Raw genomic sequence first — 20,223 nt, 5'->3', positions numbered from 1 at the left:
GTACACCTGTTTAAATACCTTGGCGCCAATCGGTTCTCAACGCATTGTTTTCATGTGTCAGTAATTTAACAAAAAAATGAACTCTAATCAAAATTTTACAAGTTTATGACTTAAAACGTGTGACAATGCAGTTTAATTAAGCGTGTGTATTATTCAAGCCAAGATGTCGAGTTCTTCCAGCCAAATGCCTTCGTCCGACCTTATGGAGTCTCTGCTGAAAGACCCCGTGAAAAGGGCCCTCATTCTTCAATTACTCAACCAAGAGAAAGACAACATCGAGAAATATAAGCGTCAGGAACTTAAAACAAAGACGACTCCTTTGAAAAAGGTGAAAAAGTTGCATTGTGAGAGCCCTACAGCCCTGCAGCGTAGGAGAGCCCTGGAGCAGAAGAATCCAGATACGTCGGAAAGTTCGTCTTCGGAGATTAGTGACGTTCCGACGGAGCTGAAAGGCCCCAAGTTGCCTTTCGAGCAACTTTTGAAGGGGGTGGTGGCTTATGTGGAGGTTAAGAGAGACAATGAGGATCGTTCGGAGGGTATTAAGGCCGTTATGAGGTTAATGGGTTCCACGATTAGAGACAAGTTTACGAATGATGTTACGCATGTTATTTTTAAGGTGAGTGGTGCATTAGAATTGTGTGATTTGATTAGTATATATGTCCGAAAAGTGGTTCAAACAGATAAAAAATTAAGTACCCCAATTTTACAACAATGTTCATACTGTTTTTTTTTTAAGAAAATATTTGATTAACCATGACATTACTAGACTTTATGAACATTCTAGTTCTTAAATCACACATACAAGAGATTTTGTTTTAAATAAATAATTAAATTGCTTTCAAAACTAGAAGCCCTAATTAAGAAAAATAAATACATGTGTGATTGAGAACTGACATTAATTATTTTTTTGACGACAATGTATTTTTCTTGATACGATTTGATTTTTTTTTCAGCAGTACTTCAAAAACTTGGTTGCCATGTAAATTGATTGCTCAGTACGTGATAATTTAAATTTAGCTTTGTTTTTCAGATATTGTTACAAAAAAAAACTTAAATTTGCTTCAAAATTTCGGCTAATTTTTGACAATGTTCGAAATGTAACCAGAAGTGAATTCTTCGGCGGCTCCTTCCATTTTTCCATAATCGCTGGCTAAAATATTGCAATTTATGGTTAAAAGATATTTTATGTTTTTGCGCCGCCCCCACCCTTACCCCCTATAAAATTTTGGATAATTTTTAAAATTGAACTAGACATTTTTTAATGGATTTCGACCTCCAGAATTAGTTTCGGCCTCATTTCTTCTATAGCCATTTCCATTTTTTTTATTATCGCTTACTAAATTATTGTGCATTTTTTTTTAATTAAAAAAAATGACTGTCAAGCCGAAAATTTTTAATCTTACGTGGAAAGTATAAACATGACAAATTTTTGGAATCAGCACGACGAAATCTACATGCCAGAACTTTTTGGTTTTTTTTTGGGCAAATTTTTCAATCCCTCCACCATAAAATTTCAGACAATTTTCGAAATTTGACTAGACATTTTTTTTATGAATTTCGACCTCCAGAAGTTCTTTGTTTCTCGCATCAGCACGATGATATCTAGATGCTAGAATTGTTTTAGTTATTTTTTCGGCAAATAAAATTTTCCATTTAATTTTGACTTTATTAAAAGTGTCGGCAAATTTTCGACAATTTTCGAAATTTAATTTTGTAATGACATTTTCTTATGGATTTCGGCCCCATTTCTTCGATAGCTATTCCATTTTTCCAGAATCGCTCACTAAAATAGTGCAATTTTTTTGGATGTAAAAAATTTGATTTTCAAACAAAAAATTTTTAATCTTACCCGGAGCAGCACGACAAAATCTATATGCCAAATTTGTCAATCTCCCCTCATAATTTTGGATAATTTTCGAAATTTTGACATTTTTAAATCAATTTTGACGTCCAGAAATTAGTTCTGCCTTTATTTCTTCGATAGCCACTTCCATTTTTCCATAATTGCTCACCAAAATATTGGAATTTTTTGGATTTTAAAGAAATTGATTTTCAAACCGAAAATTTTTATTCTTACCCGGGGACCATAAACACGCCATGTTTTTGGAATCGGCATCGCCACGACGAAATCTAAATCCCAGAATTTTAAATTTTTTTTTCGCAATTTTTTTGAACTAAAATGTTCAATTTTTAAATGTTTAGAAAAATGCTGGCAAATTTTTGACAATTTTCTAAATTTAACTAATGGCATTTCCGTATGGATTTCGAACTCCAGAAGTTAGTTTCAACCTCATTTCTTCGATAGCTCCTTCTATTGTTTCAGAATCGCTCACTAAAATATTGCATTTTTTTTTTATTTAAAAAAATTGATTTCCAAACCAACAATTTATAATCTTATCCGAAGACCATAAACACGCCAAATTTTGGAATCAACACGACGAAATTTATATGCCAGAACTTTTTAGGCTTTTTTGGGCAAATTTTTCAATTCCTCCCCCATAAAATTTCGGACAATTTTCAAAATTTTGCCAAACATTTTTTTATGAATTTCGACCTCCAGAACTTAGTTTTGGCCCCATTTCTTCGAGAGCCATTTCCATTTTTCCAGAATCGCTCACCAAAATATTGCAGTTTTTTCGAATTTAAAAAAAAAATAATTTTCGAACGGAAAATTTTTAATCTTATCCGGAAACAAAACACGCTATGTTTTTGGAGTCGGCACGACGAAATCTACATGTCAAAATTTTTGAAGTTTTTTTTTTGTAACATCTTTTAAAAATAAAATTTTCAATATTTTAAAAATGCCGCCAAATTTTCGACATTTTTCGAAATTTAAATAATATTTTCTTGTGGATTTCCACCTCCATAAGTTGGTTTCGGCTTCATTTCTTCGATATCTACTGCCGTTTTTCTAGAATCGCTCACCAAAATATTCCAATTTTTTCGATTTAAAAAAAGAATTGATTTTCAAACCGAAAAATTTTAACTTTACGCGCAGAGAATAAATTTTCATTTTTTTTAATTGTCGGCAAATTTTTGACGATTCTCGAAATTTAACTAATGCTATTTTCTCATGAATTGCGACCTCCAGAAGTTTGTTTCGACTTCATTTCTTTGAAGTTCCATCCAGAATCGCTCACTAAAATATTGCAATTTTTTTGGATTTAAAAAATATATTTTCAAACCAACAATTTTTAATCTTCGCCGGACAGCATAAACACGCCATATTTTTGGAATCAACACTACGAAATCTATATGCCAGAACTTTTTGGGGCTTGATCAAATTTTTCAATCCTCCCTCATAAAATTTCGGAAAATTTTCGAAATTTAGCCAAACATTTTTTTTATGGATTTCGACCTCCAGAACTTGGTTTTGGCCTCATTTCTTCGCGAGCCATGTCCATTTTTCCAGAATCGCTCACCAAAATATTGCAGTTTTTTCGAATTAAAAAAAAAATGATTTTCAAACCGAAAATTTTTAATCTTACCCGGAGACCTTAACCACGTTATGTTTTTGGAATCAGCACGACGAAATCTACAGGCCAGAATTTTTTGAGTTTTTTTTTTTGACAAATTTTTTAAAAATAAATGTTTCCATATTTTTTTAAAATGCCGCCAAATTTTCGACATTTTCCGAAATTTAACTAATGACATTTTCTTGTGGATTTCCACCTCCATAAGTCACTTTCGGCTTGATTTCTTCGATATCTACTTCCGTTTTTCTAGAATCGCTCACCAAAATATTCCAATTTTTTCGATAAAAAAAGAATTGATTTTCAAACCGAAAATTTTGAACTTTACGCGCAGAGTATAAACATGGTATGTTTCTGGAATCAGCACGACGAAATCTAGATGCTCAGAATTTGTTTTTAATTGTCGACAAATTTTCGACGATTCTCGAAATTTAACTAATGATATTATCTCATGAATTGCGACTCCAGAAGTTTGTTTCGACCTCATTTCTTCGAAGCTCCTTCCGGAATCGCTCATTTAAATATTGCAATTTTTTTGGATTTAAAAAAAAATTATTTTCAAACCAACAATTTTTAATCTTCGCCGGACAGCATAAACACGCCAAATTTTTGGAATCAACACTACGAAATCTATATGCCAGAACTTTTTGGGGCTTTTATTTGGTCAAATTTTTCAATTCTGCCCCCATAAAATTTTTGATAATTTTCGAAATTTATCCAAACATTTATTTATGGATTTCGACCTCCAGAACTTACTTTTGGCCTCATTTCTTCGAGAGCCATTTCCATTTTTCCTACATCATTTCTGTGTTTTTGAAATTGCCACGACGAAATCTAGATGCCAGAATTTTTTGTTTTTTTTTTTGGCAAATTTTTCAAGAATAAAATTTTTATTCCACCCTTTACAAAATTGGCGGAAAATTTTCAACGATTTTCGAAATTTAATTAATTACATTTTTTTACGGATTTCAACATCTAGAATTTAGTTTGAACCTTACTTCTTCGATATCTCCTTCTATTTTCTTCAGAATCGCTAACAAAAATATTGCAATTTTTGGGATTTAAAAAAAGTGATTTTCAAACCGATTTTTTTTTATCTTACCATAGGAGTCTATATACCAATTTTTTTTTATTTTAGCAAATTTTTCAATAACCCTCGTATAAAGAAAGAAATTTTCTTATGGGTTTTGAACTCCGCAAATTAGTTTAGGACTCATTTCTTCGATAGCTCCTTCCCTTTTTCCAGAATCGCTCTCTAAAATATTGCAATTTTTTTGGATTTAAAAAAAAAAAGATTTCCAAACCAACAATTTTTAATCTTAGCCAGAGGAGCATATACACGCCAAATTTTTGGAATCAATACAACGAAATCTATATGCCAGAAATTTTTGGGCTTTTTTTGGACAACTTTTTCAATCCCTCTCCCATAAAATTTCGGACAATTTTCAAAATTTAGCCACACATTTTTTTATAAATTTCGGCGTCCAGAAGTTAGTTTGTGCCTCATTTCTTCGAGAACCATTTTCATTTTTCCAGAATCGCTTACCAAAATATGCAATTTTGTCGAATTTAAAAAAAAATTTATTTTAAACCGAAAAGGTTCCATCTTACCCGGAGGCCATAACACGCTATGTTTTTGGAATTGCTACGACAAAATCTATATGGCAGAATTTTTTTTTTCAGATTTTTCAGCAATAAAATTTTCAATGCCTGCATAAGTCAGTTTCGGCTTCATTTCTTCGATATCTACTTCCGTTTTTCTAGAATCGCTCACAAAAATATTCAAATTTTTTCCATTTAAAAAAAAATTGAATTTCAAACCGAAAATGTTTAACTTTACGCGCAGAGTATAAACACGCTATGTTTCTGAATCAGCACGACGAAATCTAGATGCCAGAATTTTTTGTGTTTTTTTTTTTTGGCAAATTTTTCAAAAATAAAATTTTCAATACAATAATAGTTTCGACCTCATTTCTTCGATAGCTCCTTCTGTTTTTCCAGAATTGCTTAATAAAATATTACAATTTTTTTTAATTTAAAAAAAAAATGTTTCCAAGCCAACAATTTTTATTCTTGGCCGAAGAGCATAAACACGCCAAATTTTGGGAATCAACACGACGAAATCTGTATGCCAGAACTTTTAGGGCTTTTTTTGGACAATTTTTTCAATTTTCAATCCCTCCCAAATTTCGGACAATTTTTGAAATCTAGCCAGACATTTTTTTTATGATTTTCGACTTCCAGAAGTTAGTTCCGGCCTCATTTTTTCGAGAACCACTTCAATTTTTCCAGAATCGACCACCAAAATATTGCACCTTTTTCGAATTTAAAAAAAAAATTTCAAACGCAAAATTTTTAATCTTACCCGGAGACCATAACACGCTATGTTTTTGAAATTGCCACGACGAAATCTATATGGCAGAATTTTTTGAGTTTTTTTTTTTGCAGACTTTTCAAAAATGAAATTTTCAATACTTAAAAAATGCCGTCAAATTTTCGACAATTTCCGAAATTTAACTAATGACATTTTCTTGTGGATTTATGGAGGATAAGTCAGTTTCGGATTCATTTCTTCGATAACTACCTCCGATTTTCCAGAATCGCCCACTAAAACATTGTAGTTTTTAGAATTTGAAAAAAATATTTTTTCAAACCGAATTTTCTTAAGACGCAGGGCCAAAACAAGGCAGGTTTTTGGAACCAGCAGGACGAAATCTGTATATCAGAATTTTTTGAGTTTTTTTTTTGCAAATTTTTTCAAAAATAAAATTCAGACAATTTTCGAAATTTAACTAGACATTGTCTTCTGGATTTCGACCTTCAGAAATTTTCCATTTTTCTAGAATCGCTCACTAAATTATTGCTCTTTTTTGGATTTTAAAAAACTTGATTGTCAAACCGAAAATTTTTAACCTTACGCGCAGACTATAACACGCTATGTTTCTGGAATCAGCACAACGAAATCTACTCAGATTTTTTTTTTTGGCAAATTTTAAAAAAAAAACCCTTCATAAAAATGTCGGCAAATTTTCGCCAATTTTCGAAATTTAACTGATTTTCTTACGGATTTCGACCTCCAGAAGTTAGTTTCGACCTCATTTCTTCGATAGCTAATTCTATTTTTTCAGAGTCGCTCACAAAAATATTGCAATTTTTGAGATTTAAAAAAGTGATTTTCAAACCGATTTTTTTTTTATCTTACTCGAAGAGCATAAACAAGGAGTCTATATGCCATGTTTTTGTTTTGGCAAATTTTTCAATAACCCCCCTATAAAAAAAGAAATTAGTTTAGGACTCATTTCTTCGATAGCTCCTTCCCTTTTTTCCAGAATCGCTTAGTAAAACATTGCAATTTTTTGGATTTTAATTTTTTTTTTTTTTTAATCAGAAGGAAGAATATTTTAAACTGAATCCCCAAAATTAATTCAATTTTGTTCCTAATTTACGTTTTTCTTGTAGATTTTTTTTTTTTTTTTTGTAAATATACGTATAATTGTTTCGGAGTTCTCGTTTGTTACCTTCTAAAATGAGAATCATTCCAAATCGAGACACTAAAGACATTGCTTCCACTTCTGTAAGGTTTTTCCATTTTGTTATAGGAACAAATTTTGAAATTTTACTCTCCAAATGCAAATTTTAGTGTATTTTAAGAATATCATATAGATGGTAAAACACAAAATTTGATCAACCCCACCAAAAATTTAATGACGTCAATCCAGATTTTGCTAAGTAAATATGATTTATGGTGTCCAAAATAATATAAAATACTTCAATACCAATTTAATTTAGAGACTGCAGAACTGATTGCTCTGATTTCGCACAAGCTTTACGATTATTTTAGATTTGCTAAATCACTAATAATAAGAATTTATCTATTCATCTCTTTCACAAACTTGACGTCATGTCAAAATTTTGTTAAATCTCAAATTAATTTTCTTCTTATGCTGCTATATTTAGAAATAACTACACAGGATGCGGCAGGACAATTAATAGTCTGTATTTATTCAAAGTGATATATTTATCCCTACTACAAACTTGATTACGTCATAACAAAATTATCGCCTGAAGTTTACGCAAAGCATGTTTTACCTGTGCTTTAATAATAATCGACGGCTATTTTTATTCTAATTTATAATTATAATAAAAAAAAAAATAAAAAATATAGGATAACATTTTATAATTTATCTAAAAGTTTCGACTCGTATAATTGATTACACTTCAAGGACGAGGAAAATTCGTTCTAAACAACTAAATTTTCCAATAAAATAAAATGCCGAGCATAAATTAGGGAAGTATTGGAATACTCTCCTCTGTCCTTTCATGTTTTTTCTACATTCATGATTCCAAGAATACGAAAAAGTAGGTGCTCCATTTCCGTTCATCTGTCCAATTTCAAGTAAATGGTTCCGCATCAGGTCATCTCGAACAAAAACACCCTGAAATTTTTGCAATAAATTGTTGTTTTATTTAAAAATATCAGTATTGGAACCCGGGGCTAGTGGAAACCAGTACAAAGCAACTAAAACTATTTTAGATCTTCAGGAGTACTTTTTAAACGTTAGAGGTTACAAAGTTTTGTGTACATCAAGATTCTCACAAGATGCGTCAGAAAATATTTTTAGTCAAATAAGATTGAGACAAGAAATGTCAAATGCACTTCAGTTGGGTCACTTCTTAAAAACTTAAGAGGAGAAGAAGAAATTTAAAACATGTTTAAAATGGTAAATTTTTGTAGAAAAAAATGGATTTTGCAATTAAACTCCGCCCCCTATCTGACAACGAATAAAAAATTCATCACAAATGAGATAGGGGCGGGTGGGCGGGGCTTAATTATTGGCTTAATTTCATACGATGTACCTATTTTCAACAACATCAAATATCATTTTATGTTTTAAGTATTTTATTGTTGAAAGAAGACTATGTATATGTACTAAGAAAATCAAAGGAGAAACCCCACCCACCCCATCTCAATTGTGATTAATCTTTTTATTCGTCCTGAAGTCGGGAGCGGAAAGAAGACCATTATCCTTTTTTTGTTTTTAAGAAAGTTTGAGGAGTCCAAATTGGAAAATCGGTTCCACTTTCACAATTTGTGAAGTATTTATTCTATAAAGTCCTTCTTATGTATTTTTTATTATAAAACTCCATTTAAAATCAGTCCAGAAGACACAATTAATGAGAAAATTATCAAGATTCAAAATTCGGCATTACTGATAAACGATTTACAATTATTAACGCAAATCGAGGAAAGCCTTACCAAAATTATTTATTGCAGCAGAAAGAAGACGAAATTTATTGTTTAAAAGAAATAATTAACAGTTTAAATTTAGAGAATTTAAAAATTAATAATAAACTGCCCAAAATTTTGGTTGGTTTAGACTATTAACATTTATATTTTCCTTATTACACATTCAATTTTTTGTATTTCACTATTACTATCACTATAAATGAAAAAAAGCCCTTGAAATATAAGGTTTAGATCGAATAATTTATAGAAGAAAAATAATCCAATTTCCTATTTTCTCACCAACGGTTTAATAGATTTGCCGCAGATTCTAAGAAGACAATAATATTGTCAATAATTAACAGTATTAAGAGTAGTGACCAGAATGAAGAGGGGGTGGGTGGGTGGACCTACTGCTTGCCTGTAAAAGACTTTCTCGAAAAAAGTTAAACTTAGCCCCACCCACCCACCCGTTCTCTCATTTTTATTTCTTCTGAAATAAGAAATAAATCTTATACTAAATAGTAGAACAAAAAAGTTACAATTCGCGCTTTTTTTACAACCTAGTTTATATCGGTTACTTACCACTTCCACTCTGCAGAAGAACATATAATAAACCCCGCCCACCGATCCGCCTCCATTTCGGTGATTAATTTTATATCAAAAAAAGTACTAATCCAATTGACAAGACGATGAAGAGGACACTTAAAACATGTTTAAAATAGTAAATTTTTGTAGTAAAATATGGATTTTGTATTTAAACTCCGCCCCTCTGTCTGACAACGAATAAAAAATTCACCACAACTGAGATAGGGGCGGGTGGATGGGGCTTAATTATTGCCTTCTTTTTCTTAATGTATACCTATTTTCAACAACACGACATTTAAAACATAATTCTAACCTCAAATTTACCACTTGATATTTTAAGTAGGAGTATTTTATTGTTGAAAAAGGACTATATTATATGTTCCAAGAAAATCAAAGGATGTCTGTTTTATTTGAATTTTGGGCATATTGTGTAGATGGTAAAACGTTAAGCCAAATTTGTCTGATCATCTCCACTTACAAGTTGATGATGTCACGTAAAAATTTTGTGTGGTAAATGGTATTTATATTTTATAAATTAACATACTCCTAACAGCTAATTGGTTATTCCGGTAATACCTTATAGCGCTCATTAATTGTTCCTCGTTGTTTTATATTTTACAGGATGGCTCTTTCACCACATTTGAAAAAGCCAAACTTATGAAAGTTCATCTAGTCTCGGTGCTTTGGTTAGATGCCATTCGAAGAAATAATGCCAGAGTTCCAGAAAAAAATTACCCAGCGTTTGGTAGCCGAGTATGCGACGAAAATGTTTCCATCCTATGCTCGGTAAATATATTAATTTAATTCTTTTTCCGACCTTACTCTCCACTCAAAACTCTTCCCACCTCCAGTAATCATGATAATAAAACATATTAGAAATCCGTGTTTTAGCAAATCCAAAAAGACTACGAAGACGTAATAAAGGACGAAAGACGACGGCGACATACAATGATGACACCAAAAACCTCCATAGCCAGCTACCTCACCGCCAACAACCTCGCAATCTCGGACGACGAAACCCCACCGAGACGACAATCTCCCGATTTAACATCGGATGACTCCGATTGTGGCATCGTGGACGGTCATGCCACAAAACGACCCAGAGACTCAGATATACTGCAGTCCAGTCAAATCCCAGATAGTCAAAATGTTCTGGAATCTAGCGACTCCCCGTCATTGCTCAGCCACGTGAGCAGGAACAAGAGGAAAACAATCTCGATTATTTCGGACATGGTGCTAACACCGAATGTAGTAACGACTCATCAGACGAGGCAAACTGAGAACATAGCTGTGGCCACTTCAAAAGCAAGAACTATGACGAAAGTTCTCCAGAATTCGATTTTACAGTCAAGCACGATGTCGTCGTTGCGGGTGTCCACGGATAGTGATAAAACTAAAAGTGATCTTGCAAATTCTAAGGGTAGTAGTAAAACGAGGAGTTCGTTGCTTGGTGGCAAAGAAAATAGTTTGAAGACTGTTGATTCGACTATGTCGTCTTTGAGATTGAGCGATTCTTCTAAAACGAAGTCCACAGGAAAGAGAAGTAGTAGAGGTAGCGGTGGTACAAAGATGAGTTCGTCGTCGGGTAGAGAACTACAAGGAACGCCGCCAGATCATAGTTCCAACAATAGTACAAAGGTAGGGGCAAGTTCTTTTTTTAATAAGAGAAAACACCGACGTTATGACGTTAGTTAATTTTTATGTCAACATTTTTCTTCTATCTAAGTATAGTAATCGAATCCATGGGGTCACTTCCTGCTTTCATTTTTCTTGACGTTTCAAAAGTGGTCTCCCGTTTCCGTCCGTGTGTATGTCTGTCGTCTGTGTCTTCCTTTTTCTTCTTTTTCGTCCTTTTTCGTCCTTCGTTCTTTTTCGTCCTTTTCCGTCTTTTTTCGTCGTTCGTCCTTTTTCGTCCTTCGTCATTTTTCGTCCCTTTTCGTTGTCTTTCGTCCTTTTTCGCCCTTTCGTCCTTTTTCGTCCTTCGTCCTTTTTAGTCCTTCGTCCTTTTTCGTCCTTCGTCCGTTTTCGTTCTTCGTCATTTTTCGTCCTGCGTCCTTGTCCGTCCTTTCTCGTCCTTTTTCGTCCTTCGTTCTTCGTTCTTTTTCGTCCTGCGTCCTTTTTCGTCCTTGTTGATTTTTACTTTTCATTTTCCCGATTTTTTAATTTTCATTTTCTCGATTTTATTTCACAATTTTTCGTTATCTCAATTTTTCAAGTTCTTGATTTTTACTTTTCATGTTCCCGACTTTCTAATTTTCTTTTTCTCGATTTTATATTACAATTTTTTTGTTTTTTCATTTCCTTTATTTTTTCAATTTTTCTTTCGATTTCATAAATTTTTAGTCTTTGATTTTTCAATTCCTGGATCATCTAATTTTTTAATTTTTCGATTTTGCTATTTCCAATTATCCGATTTTAAAATTTATTTAATTTTCAGTATTTCGATTTTACAAGATATACCTTATTTCATGTTTTCGATTTTGCACTTTTTCAATTTTTGGTTGCCTCAATTTTGCAAGTTCTTAATTTTTACTTTTTATTTTCCCGATTTTTTAATTTTCATTTTTTCGATTTTATAAATTTTCAATCTTTGATTTTTCAGTTCCTCGATTATCCATTTTCTAAATTTTTCTATTTTGCTCTTTTTGGATTTCCAATGATCCGATTTTACAATTTTTCAATTTTTGATTTCCTCAGTTTTGCAAGTTCTTGATTTTTACTTTTTATTTTCCCGATTTTTTTAATCTTCATTTTTTCGATTTTATATCACAATTTTTCGTTTTTTCATTTTCTTCAATTTTTCCATTTTTCAGTGTCGGGTTTCATAATTTTTTGTTCTTCCAACTTTTTCAGTTTTTAAATTTTTTGATTTCCAAATCTTTCAATTTTTCATCTCTTCAATTTTTCGATTTGCAATTTTTCTATATTTTAATGTTTCATTTTTCGATTTTTCAGTTTCTCAGTTTTTAATTTTTCGATTTTTCAATTTTTCGTTTTCTCAATTTTTCAAGTTCTTAATTTTTACTTTTCATTTACCTAGTTTTTTAATTTTCATTTTCTCGATTTTATATCACAATTTTTCGTTTTTTCATTTCTTTTATTTTTTGATTCTATAAATTTTCAATCTTTGATTTTTCAGTTCCTTGATTATCCAATTTTAAAATTTTTCAATTTTGCTATTTTTGGATTTCCAGTGATTCGATTTTCCGATTTTGCACTTTTTCAATTTTTGGTTTCTTCAATTTTTACCTTTCATCTTCCCGATTTTTTAATTTTCATTTTCTCGATTTTGTCTCACATTTTTACTTCCCGAGCGTAAGCAAAGGAAGTATTGTAATTGAGTCCGTCGGTCGACTCTCTACTTTTACGTTTTCTCGATCTTTCATGACCCCTAGAAGACGAAGAAATAGGTCTCCCATTTCCGTCTGTCTGTCCGTCTGTCCGTCTGTCCGTCTGTCCGTCTGTCCGTCCGTCTGTCCGTCTGTCCGTCCGTCTGTCCGTCTGTCCGTCTGTTGTCCCGGATTTTTATTAGACAGATAATCTCCGAAAGTACTCGACCGATTGTTGTGAAATTTTGTACTTATATTAAGAATATCATGTAGATGGTAAAACGCTAACCAAAATTTGTCTAATCATCCCCACCACTAATGCGATGACGTCACTTCAAAATTGTACATAGTAAATGGGTTTTCAATTGTATAAAATAACATAGTCCTACACATGTAGTTTACAACTCTGAATCGACTTTTCACCCGAAACGTCCAGATTTTTGGAAAAAAAATCAAAATTATAAAACAATATTTTGAAATTTAATTTTTAATCTGCTAACCAGAATGCTTTGAAATGTTGCAGATGTTTTAAGGCTATAAAGAGCATCATAAATCTTTAGTCAAAAAATATTTACTTATCCCCTCCAAAAACTTGATGACGTCAGCTTAAAAGTTCGTGGAATAAATCATATCTAAAATGTACAAAATATGATGAGTCTGTACTTGTGATCTATCACTCCATTCATATTTTTTGGATTTGCATATACAGGGTGACTCAAAAAAATTAATGAATGCGTAAATATATTTTATTGATTTAATCAGGAACTACAAAACCGAATGCTCTGAAATCTTGCAGATGTTTTAAGGCTATAAAGAGCATCATAAATCTTTACTCAAAAAATATTTGCTTATCCCCTCCAAAAACTTGATGACGTCAGCTCAAAAGTTTGTGGAATAAATCATATCTAAAATGTACAAAATATGATGAGTCCGTACTTGTGATCTATCACTCCATTCATATTTTTTGGATTTCTATATACAGGGTGACTCCAAAAAATTAATGAATGCGTGAATATATTTTATTGAGTTAATCAAGAACTACAAAACCGAATGCTTTGAAATCTTGCAGATATTTTAAGGTTATAAAGAGCATCATAAATCTTTAGTCAGAATATAGTTGGTTATCCCCTCCAAAAACTTGTTGACGTCAGCTCAAAAGTTTGCCGAATAAATCCTATCTAGAATATACAAAATATGATGAGTCTGTACTTGTAATTTATCATTCCATTCATATTTTTTGAATTTGCATATACCGGGTAACTCAAAAAAAAATATATGAAATCTACTGCGAAAAAAAACACAATAGGCATGCAGTCGTCACGTTTCCAACAGCGAGGGAAGTACTGGCTAAACTCTTTAGACCAATTTTTTTATTTTCTTTTATTTTTCAATTTTCCCATTTTTCACTATTCAGGGTTTCATAACTTTTCATCTTTCCAACTTTTTCAAATTTTCAATTTCTTTACTTCCAAAATTTTAAATTTTTCGTTTTCTCATTTTTTCAAGTTCTTGATCTTTACTTTTCATTTTCCGGCTTTTTGAATTTTAATTTTTACTTCCCGAGCGTAAGCAAAGGAAGTATTGTAATCGAGTCCGTCGGTCGACTCTCTACTTTTACGTTTTCTCGATTTTTCATGACCCCTAGAAGACGAAGAAATAGGTCTCCCATTTCCGTCTGTCTGTCCGTCTGTCCGTCCGTCTGTCTGTCCGTCTGCCGTCCCGGATTTTTATTAGACAGATAATCTCCGAAAGTACTCGACCGATTGTTGTGAAATTTTGTACTTATATTAAGAATATCATGTAGATGGTTAAACGCTAACCAAAATTTGTCTAATCATCCCCACCACTAATGCGATGACGTCACTTCAAAATTGTACATAGTAAATGGGTTTTCAATTGTATAAAATAACATAGTCCTACACATGTAGTTTACAACTCTGAATCGACTTTTCACCCGAAACGTCCAGATTTTTGGAAAAAAAATCAAAATTATAAAACAACATTTTGAAATTTAATTTTTAATCTGCTAACCAGAATGCTTTGAAATGTTGCAGATGTTTTAAGGTTATAAAGAGCATCATAAATCTTTAGCCAAAAAATATTTGCTTATCCCCTCCAAAAACTTGATGACGTCAGCTCAAAAGTTTGTGGAATAAATCATATCTAAAATGTACAAAATATGATGAGTCTGTACTTGTGATCTATCACTCCATTCATATTTTTTGGATTTGCATATACAGGGTGACTCAAAAAAATTAATGAATGCGTAAATATATTTTATTGATTTAATCAGGAACTACAAAACCGAATGCTCTGAAATCTTGCAGATGTTTTAAGGTCATAAAGAGCATAATAAATGTTTAGTCAAAATATATTTGCTTATCCCCTCCAAAAACTTGATGACGTCAGCTCGAAAGTTTGCCGAATAAATCATATCTAAAATGTACAAAATATGATGAGCCTGTACTTGTCATTCATCACTCCATTCATATTTTTTGTATTTGCATATACAGAGTGACTCAAAAAAATTAATGAATGCGTAAATATATTTTATTGATTTAATCAGGAACTACAAAACGGAATGCTCTGACATCTTGCACATGTTTTAAGGTTATAAAGAGCATAATAAATGTTTAGTCAAAATATATTTGCTTATCCCCTCCAAAACCTTGATGACGTCAGCTCAAAAATTTGCCGAATAAATCATATCTAAAATGTACAAAATATGATCAGTCTGTACTTGTGATCTATCACTCCATTCATATTTTTTGGATTTGCATATACAGGGTGATTCAAGAAAATAAATGAAAGCGTAAATTTATTTTGCTATTTACTCAGGAACTACAAAACCGAATGCTTCGAAATCTTGAAGATATTTTAAAATTATCATAAGCATGGTAAATTTTTGATCAAAACGTATTTGGTCGTCCCCCCTAAAAAATTTATGACGTCACCACAAAATTTTGCTGAATAAATCCTATCTAAAATGTACAAAATATGGTGAGTCTCTTCTTGTGATTTATCATTCTATTCAAATTTTTTCGATTTGCATATACAGGGTGACTCAAAAAAATTAATGAATGCGTAAATTTATTTTATTGATTTAATCAGGAACTACAAAACCGAATGCTTTGAAATCTTGCAGATGTTTTAAGGTTATAAAGAGCATAATAAATTTTTAGTCAAAATATATTTGGTTATCTTCTACAAAAAACTGATGACGTCAGCTCAAAAGTTTGCCGAATAAATCGTATCTAAAATGTACAAAATATGATGAGTCTGTACTTGTGATTTATCATTCCATTCATATTTTTGGATTTGCATATGCAGGGTGACTCAAAAAAATTAATGAAGGCGTGAATTTATTTTATCGATTTAATCAGGAATTACAAAACAGAATGCTTTGAAATCTTGGGAATATTTTAAAGTTATTATAAGCATGGTAAACTTTTGTTCAAAATGTATTTGTTCATGCCTCCTAAAAAAATTGATGACGTCACCCTTAAATTTTGCTGAATAAATCCTATCTAAAATGCAAAAAATATGATGAGTTTGTACTTGTGATTTTATCATTCCATTCATATTTTTTAGATTTTCTTAAGAGGTGGTTCAAAAAAATTAATGAAGTCAATTTATTTTATTGATTAAATTAAAGGCAACACTTATTATTAGTATTACACCCCAACCAACCCAATTTGGTAGACACAAAATTTGTTAAAGGAAAAACTCGGTTGAAACATAAGGGTAGCGTAATGGTAGTGAAATAGACATGTTTATAATCAACCAATTGTGAATTTCACCGTCAAGAATTAAAATAAAACCCAATGTTTTATATAATAAGCGGAAGTCGAAGCAATAAAACCGATGGTCGTTTTGTTTACAGTTTCTCTGTTTGACTCTCACGTATGCTGTTACGCCTGTCATCTTAAATTAAGAATGTTTATACATACACGATTTTCAGTTGCCTCTGATACGTATACGTGAGTAAATTGTTTCGTTATTTTATTGATTATTACAAATCAATATTCAAAACGACCCAATTCATTTTCCCGAAAATTTGAGAATATAATAATTTTATTCTTAGTATTACACTACATCTATCCCAACTGATATACGTGTCCTTGCAAAAATGTTGATGACGTCATCGCAATTTTTTTTTAAATTCCCACTACAAAAATGTAATGAGAAAAAAAACACAATAGGCATGCAGTCGTCAAGTTTCCGACAGCGAGGGAAGTACTGTCTAAACTCTTTAGACCAATTTTTTCGATTTTAAATTACAATTTTTCGATTTTTCATTTCCTTTATTTGTTCAATGTCAATTTTTAAATTTTTAACTGAAAATAAAAAAAAATGGAAAACTCAAAAACTGTAAAATCGAAAAATTGAAAAACCGAACAAATGAAATTGTTTTAAAATCCAATAATAATTGAAAAATGGAAAAAATCTAAAATCGTAAAATTGAAAACTCGTGAATTGCAAATTGAAAAATTGCAATCATTTAAAAGAACAAGAAAAATGAAAAATCGCAAATCGAAAAATTGAAGAAACAAAAGACAAAAGATTATATCGCAAATGGGAAATTTGAAAAACAAAAAAAAATGAAAAATTTAAAAATTCAAGTCAAAAAAGTTGGAGAGTGTTATTTACACCACTGATTTTTATTTTGTACAGTTTATCAGAAAACAAAAGTCGCAACAAATTTTTATAATTTTTTAATTATTTTAGACAACCAGGATTTGTTGGGCAGCATTTTAGATGCGAGGGAAGTTCTGTCGAAATAACCTTCGATCAATTTTTCATTTTAAAATCAAATTTAAAAATTTTGTGGGACATACTTCCATATTTTTCATTCATTACTGTTCATATTAATGTGTATATTTGTCTCATATTTAACTTAATTAAAAGGACGAAGTGAAAACCACTGTCAGAAAAAGCAGCAGAACTGTGGCTACACAATTAACCAAGAATTCAAAAAAACCTGCTTCACCAGATCTGATCACTTCAGACTCAGAGGACGAAAATGCGAACGAAAAAAGTCCGAAGAAAATAAAAAGCCCTGCTAAGTCTAACACGTCCACTCCAAAGAAGATACTCAGGAAAATGTTGGATTCGTCGGATTCGGAATATGAGTACGATGACCAACCAAAAAGAATCGAGACAATTAAACGAAGACTTACTGAATTAGTAGAGGAACCAAATGATCAACCAAAAGAAACGCCAGTTAAAACCAGAAAAACCATATCAGTAGTGGCATCAACGTCAACTCAAAATTTGACCCCGAAAACTAACAAAAGAACCTCAGCGTCAAAAGCGGCAGATTTAAATAACAAAGAACCAAGTGAAAATGTTTCCGTACAAACCGAGAGGTCAAAACGAAGTCGAAGATTAACTTCCGTTACACCGTCTGAACCCGAAAACGCAGAAAGCCCCACTAATACCGATCCAAGAAGAAGCAGAAGAGCGTCGTCAGTTATATCAACTGCATCATCAACAAGTAAAAAACCTAGACGAAGCAGGCGATCACTTGCAAGAACAATGTCGGAGTCGGAAGTGAAGGAAACATCCAACGACGAATCAGAATTCGTTAAACCCAAAACAGTGAAAAAATTGAAAAAGACAACGTCGGTTGTTTCGTCAGGATCTGAAACAAGTTCAGTAGATAAAGTGGTGGTGCCGGAAGACAGAAAAGTCGTGAAGGTCACGGTTCTTCTCTCACCTACAACTAAAAAACAATCTGAAACATCTATAAAAAGTCGACAAAATTGTGAGACGACTCCAAGCCCCACGAAAAAATCTTCCGTCGAGCAAACATCGACGGCCAAAAAAATAAGAAAGTTGTACCATCCGAACGATGTGGCTGTTTTTTCGTCGCAAGAAGACGAAGACGAAAGGGAACGTAAAGAACACCAAAAACAGAAGGCGCAGAAGAGTCCAGATGGGGTTTTTGTCAACCCTAACAAAGTCGACATCACTCCTTTACCGTCTCAGCGTAAACCAGATCGTTCAAATTTTGACTTAGACGAAGGTAGCGGTGACGATAATGAAATCAGAGTAACGAGACAAAAAACAAAAAGAGACAACAAGAAGGCGTTGCCAGTGCCTCCAGTTAGAGATAGCTCTGCGGACGAACAACGAGAGTTGTTGGAAATGCTAGATCAGAGTAATCATTTCCGGAAAAGGCGTTCCGAACGATTGTCTCTTTCACAGAGGAAACCAACTTATACTTATAGCTCTAAATCTGAGAGTTTGTCATCGACTGATTTGCCCATCACGCCTATCAATAGGCGCAGCACCTTGGACTTTGTACAATTGACGCAGACTCAGCAGAAGCGTAAACTAAAGTTGGATCCCAAAAGGCCTACGAGTATAGTGTGCACGAAAATGCATAGGCACGAAGTCGTTCATTTTGAGAACACCGTCGCCAGTTTGGGACGATTCTTCGTTGAAGACAAAGTCACAGGGAAGACGTCACATTTGGTTGCTGGTGAACCGAAAAGAACCATCAACATGCTGAAGGGTATAGCTAGAGGGTGCTGGATACTGAAACACGAATGGGTAAGTGTCTCTGAATTTTTAAAACTACGTTTTGCTACAATGGTGAGTTATTATTTCAGCTACAAAAGTCTCAAGAGGCGGGAAAGTGGCTCAACGAAGAAGATTACGAATTGACCGACTTCTCTCCGGCTGTGCAGGTTCACTAAATTTACTCTAATGTGTTTTTATTCATGATGGTTTTTTAGCAATGTCGTCTACAAAGACAAGCTTTCGGCCCTCTTTATTCAATGGACATTTTCCAGAATTGCGGACTCATCTACGTGGGTAAATCTACCACGCCCAAACCCTCGGAATTAAAAGAGTTGATCTCTATTTGCAAGGGGAAGTTGACAACGTCGTACAGAAACGCTGCCATAAGTGTAGGGGAAGTAATTCACAGAGATGATGTGAACTGCGTCACGGAAATGTGGGTTCTAGAGTCGATTCACTATAATAAGTTAAAATTGTTCAAGCACTATTTGTTGCAGCCTCAAAGTCACGAGAGAAGTCCTAATTTTTAAAAGTTGTGGCTGTGTATGTACATATATTATAAGCCATCAATTTAGCTAGAATGTTTATATATTTTTTTATTCATATTGCGTCATTTTTACAACAATGGAAAATTATTAATAAAGAAAAGAGTTGTTTTTTTAACCCGGGACCCTTAGGTTAATGTCAGCGACACTGCTTGTGATTGGAAACAAATCAAAATCTGAATTAAAGTTACTGGATGCAAATACACAAGTTATTACAAACGTGTGGCAGCAAATTTAAAATTACGACAGTCAACAAGAGCACAAAATTTTAATAACAATTATGCAACGGCAGCGACACCAGAGCGCTATAAGAGTGTGGCGATCGAACTATGTCAATTTCCTTCTAGAGCACGGCAAAAATTACCCATAGGGAGCGTTGTAGCACGAGCGGAGTTTGGGGCTCCCGGTCGTGGCTGTTCCCCTACCCACGACGGTGATTCTATCTATCGCAAGCACTGCCGCATAGCAATTCTCTATTACGAGCAGGCCGTTACGGTCGCAAACTCGCAGTTGGGTCTCGAGTACTGGCCCAAATC

General features: G+C 32.8%; 1 protein-coding gene across 1 annotated transcript; it reads left to right on the top strand.

Annotated features, from left to right (window-relative positions):
* The first annotated feature begins 29 nt into the window (after positions 1-29).
* On the top strand, positions 30-19,765 carry LOC135127913 (muscle M-line assembly protein unc-89-like). Its single transcript, XM_064054605.1, has 6 exons — positions 30-616; positions 9,907-10,071; positions 10,177-10,923; positions 17,523-19,172; positions 19,232-19,309; positions 19,358-19,765. The coding sequence occupies exons 1-6, from the start codon at positions 164-166 to the stop codon at positions 19,670-19,672; spliced, it is 3,408 nt and encodes a 1,135-aa protein (XP_063910675.1). The 5' UTR covers positions 30-163; the 3' UTR covers positions 19,673-19,765.
* The last annotated feature ends 458 nt before the right edge of the window (positions 19,766-20,223 follow it).

The sequence above is a fragment of the Zophobas morio genome, unplaced genomic scaffold (genome assembly GCF_036711695.1).
Source record: "Zophobas morio isolate AGI-343-1 ecotype UQ-CSIRO unplaced genomic scaffold, CSIRO_AGI_Zmor_V1 ptg000012l, whole genome shotgun sequence".
Taxonomy (NCBI): Eukaryota; Metazoa; Arthropoda; class Insecta; order Coleoptera; family Tenebrionidae; genus Zophobas; species Zophobas morio.
This window is presented reverse-complemented; position numbering and strand designations above follow the sequence as displayed.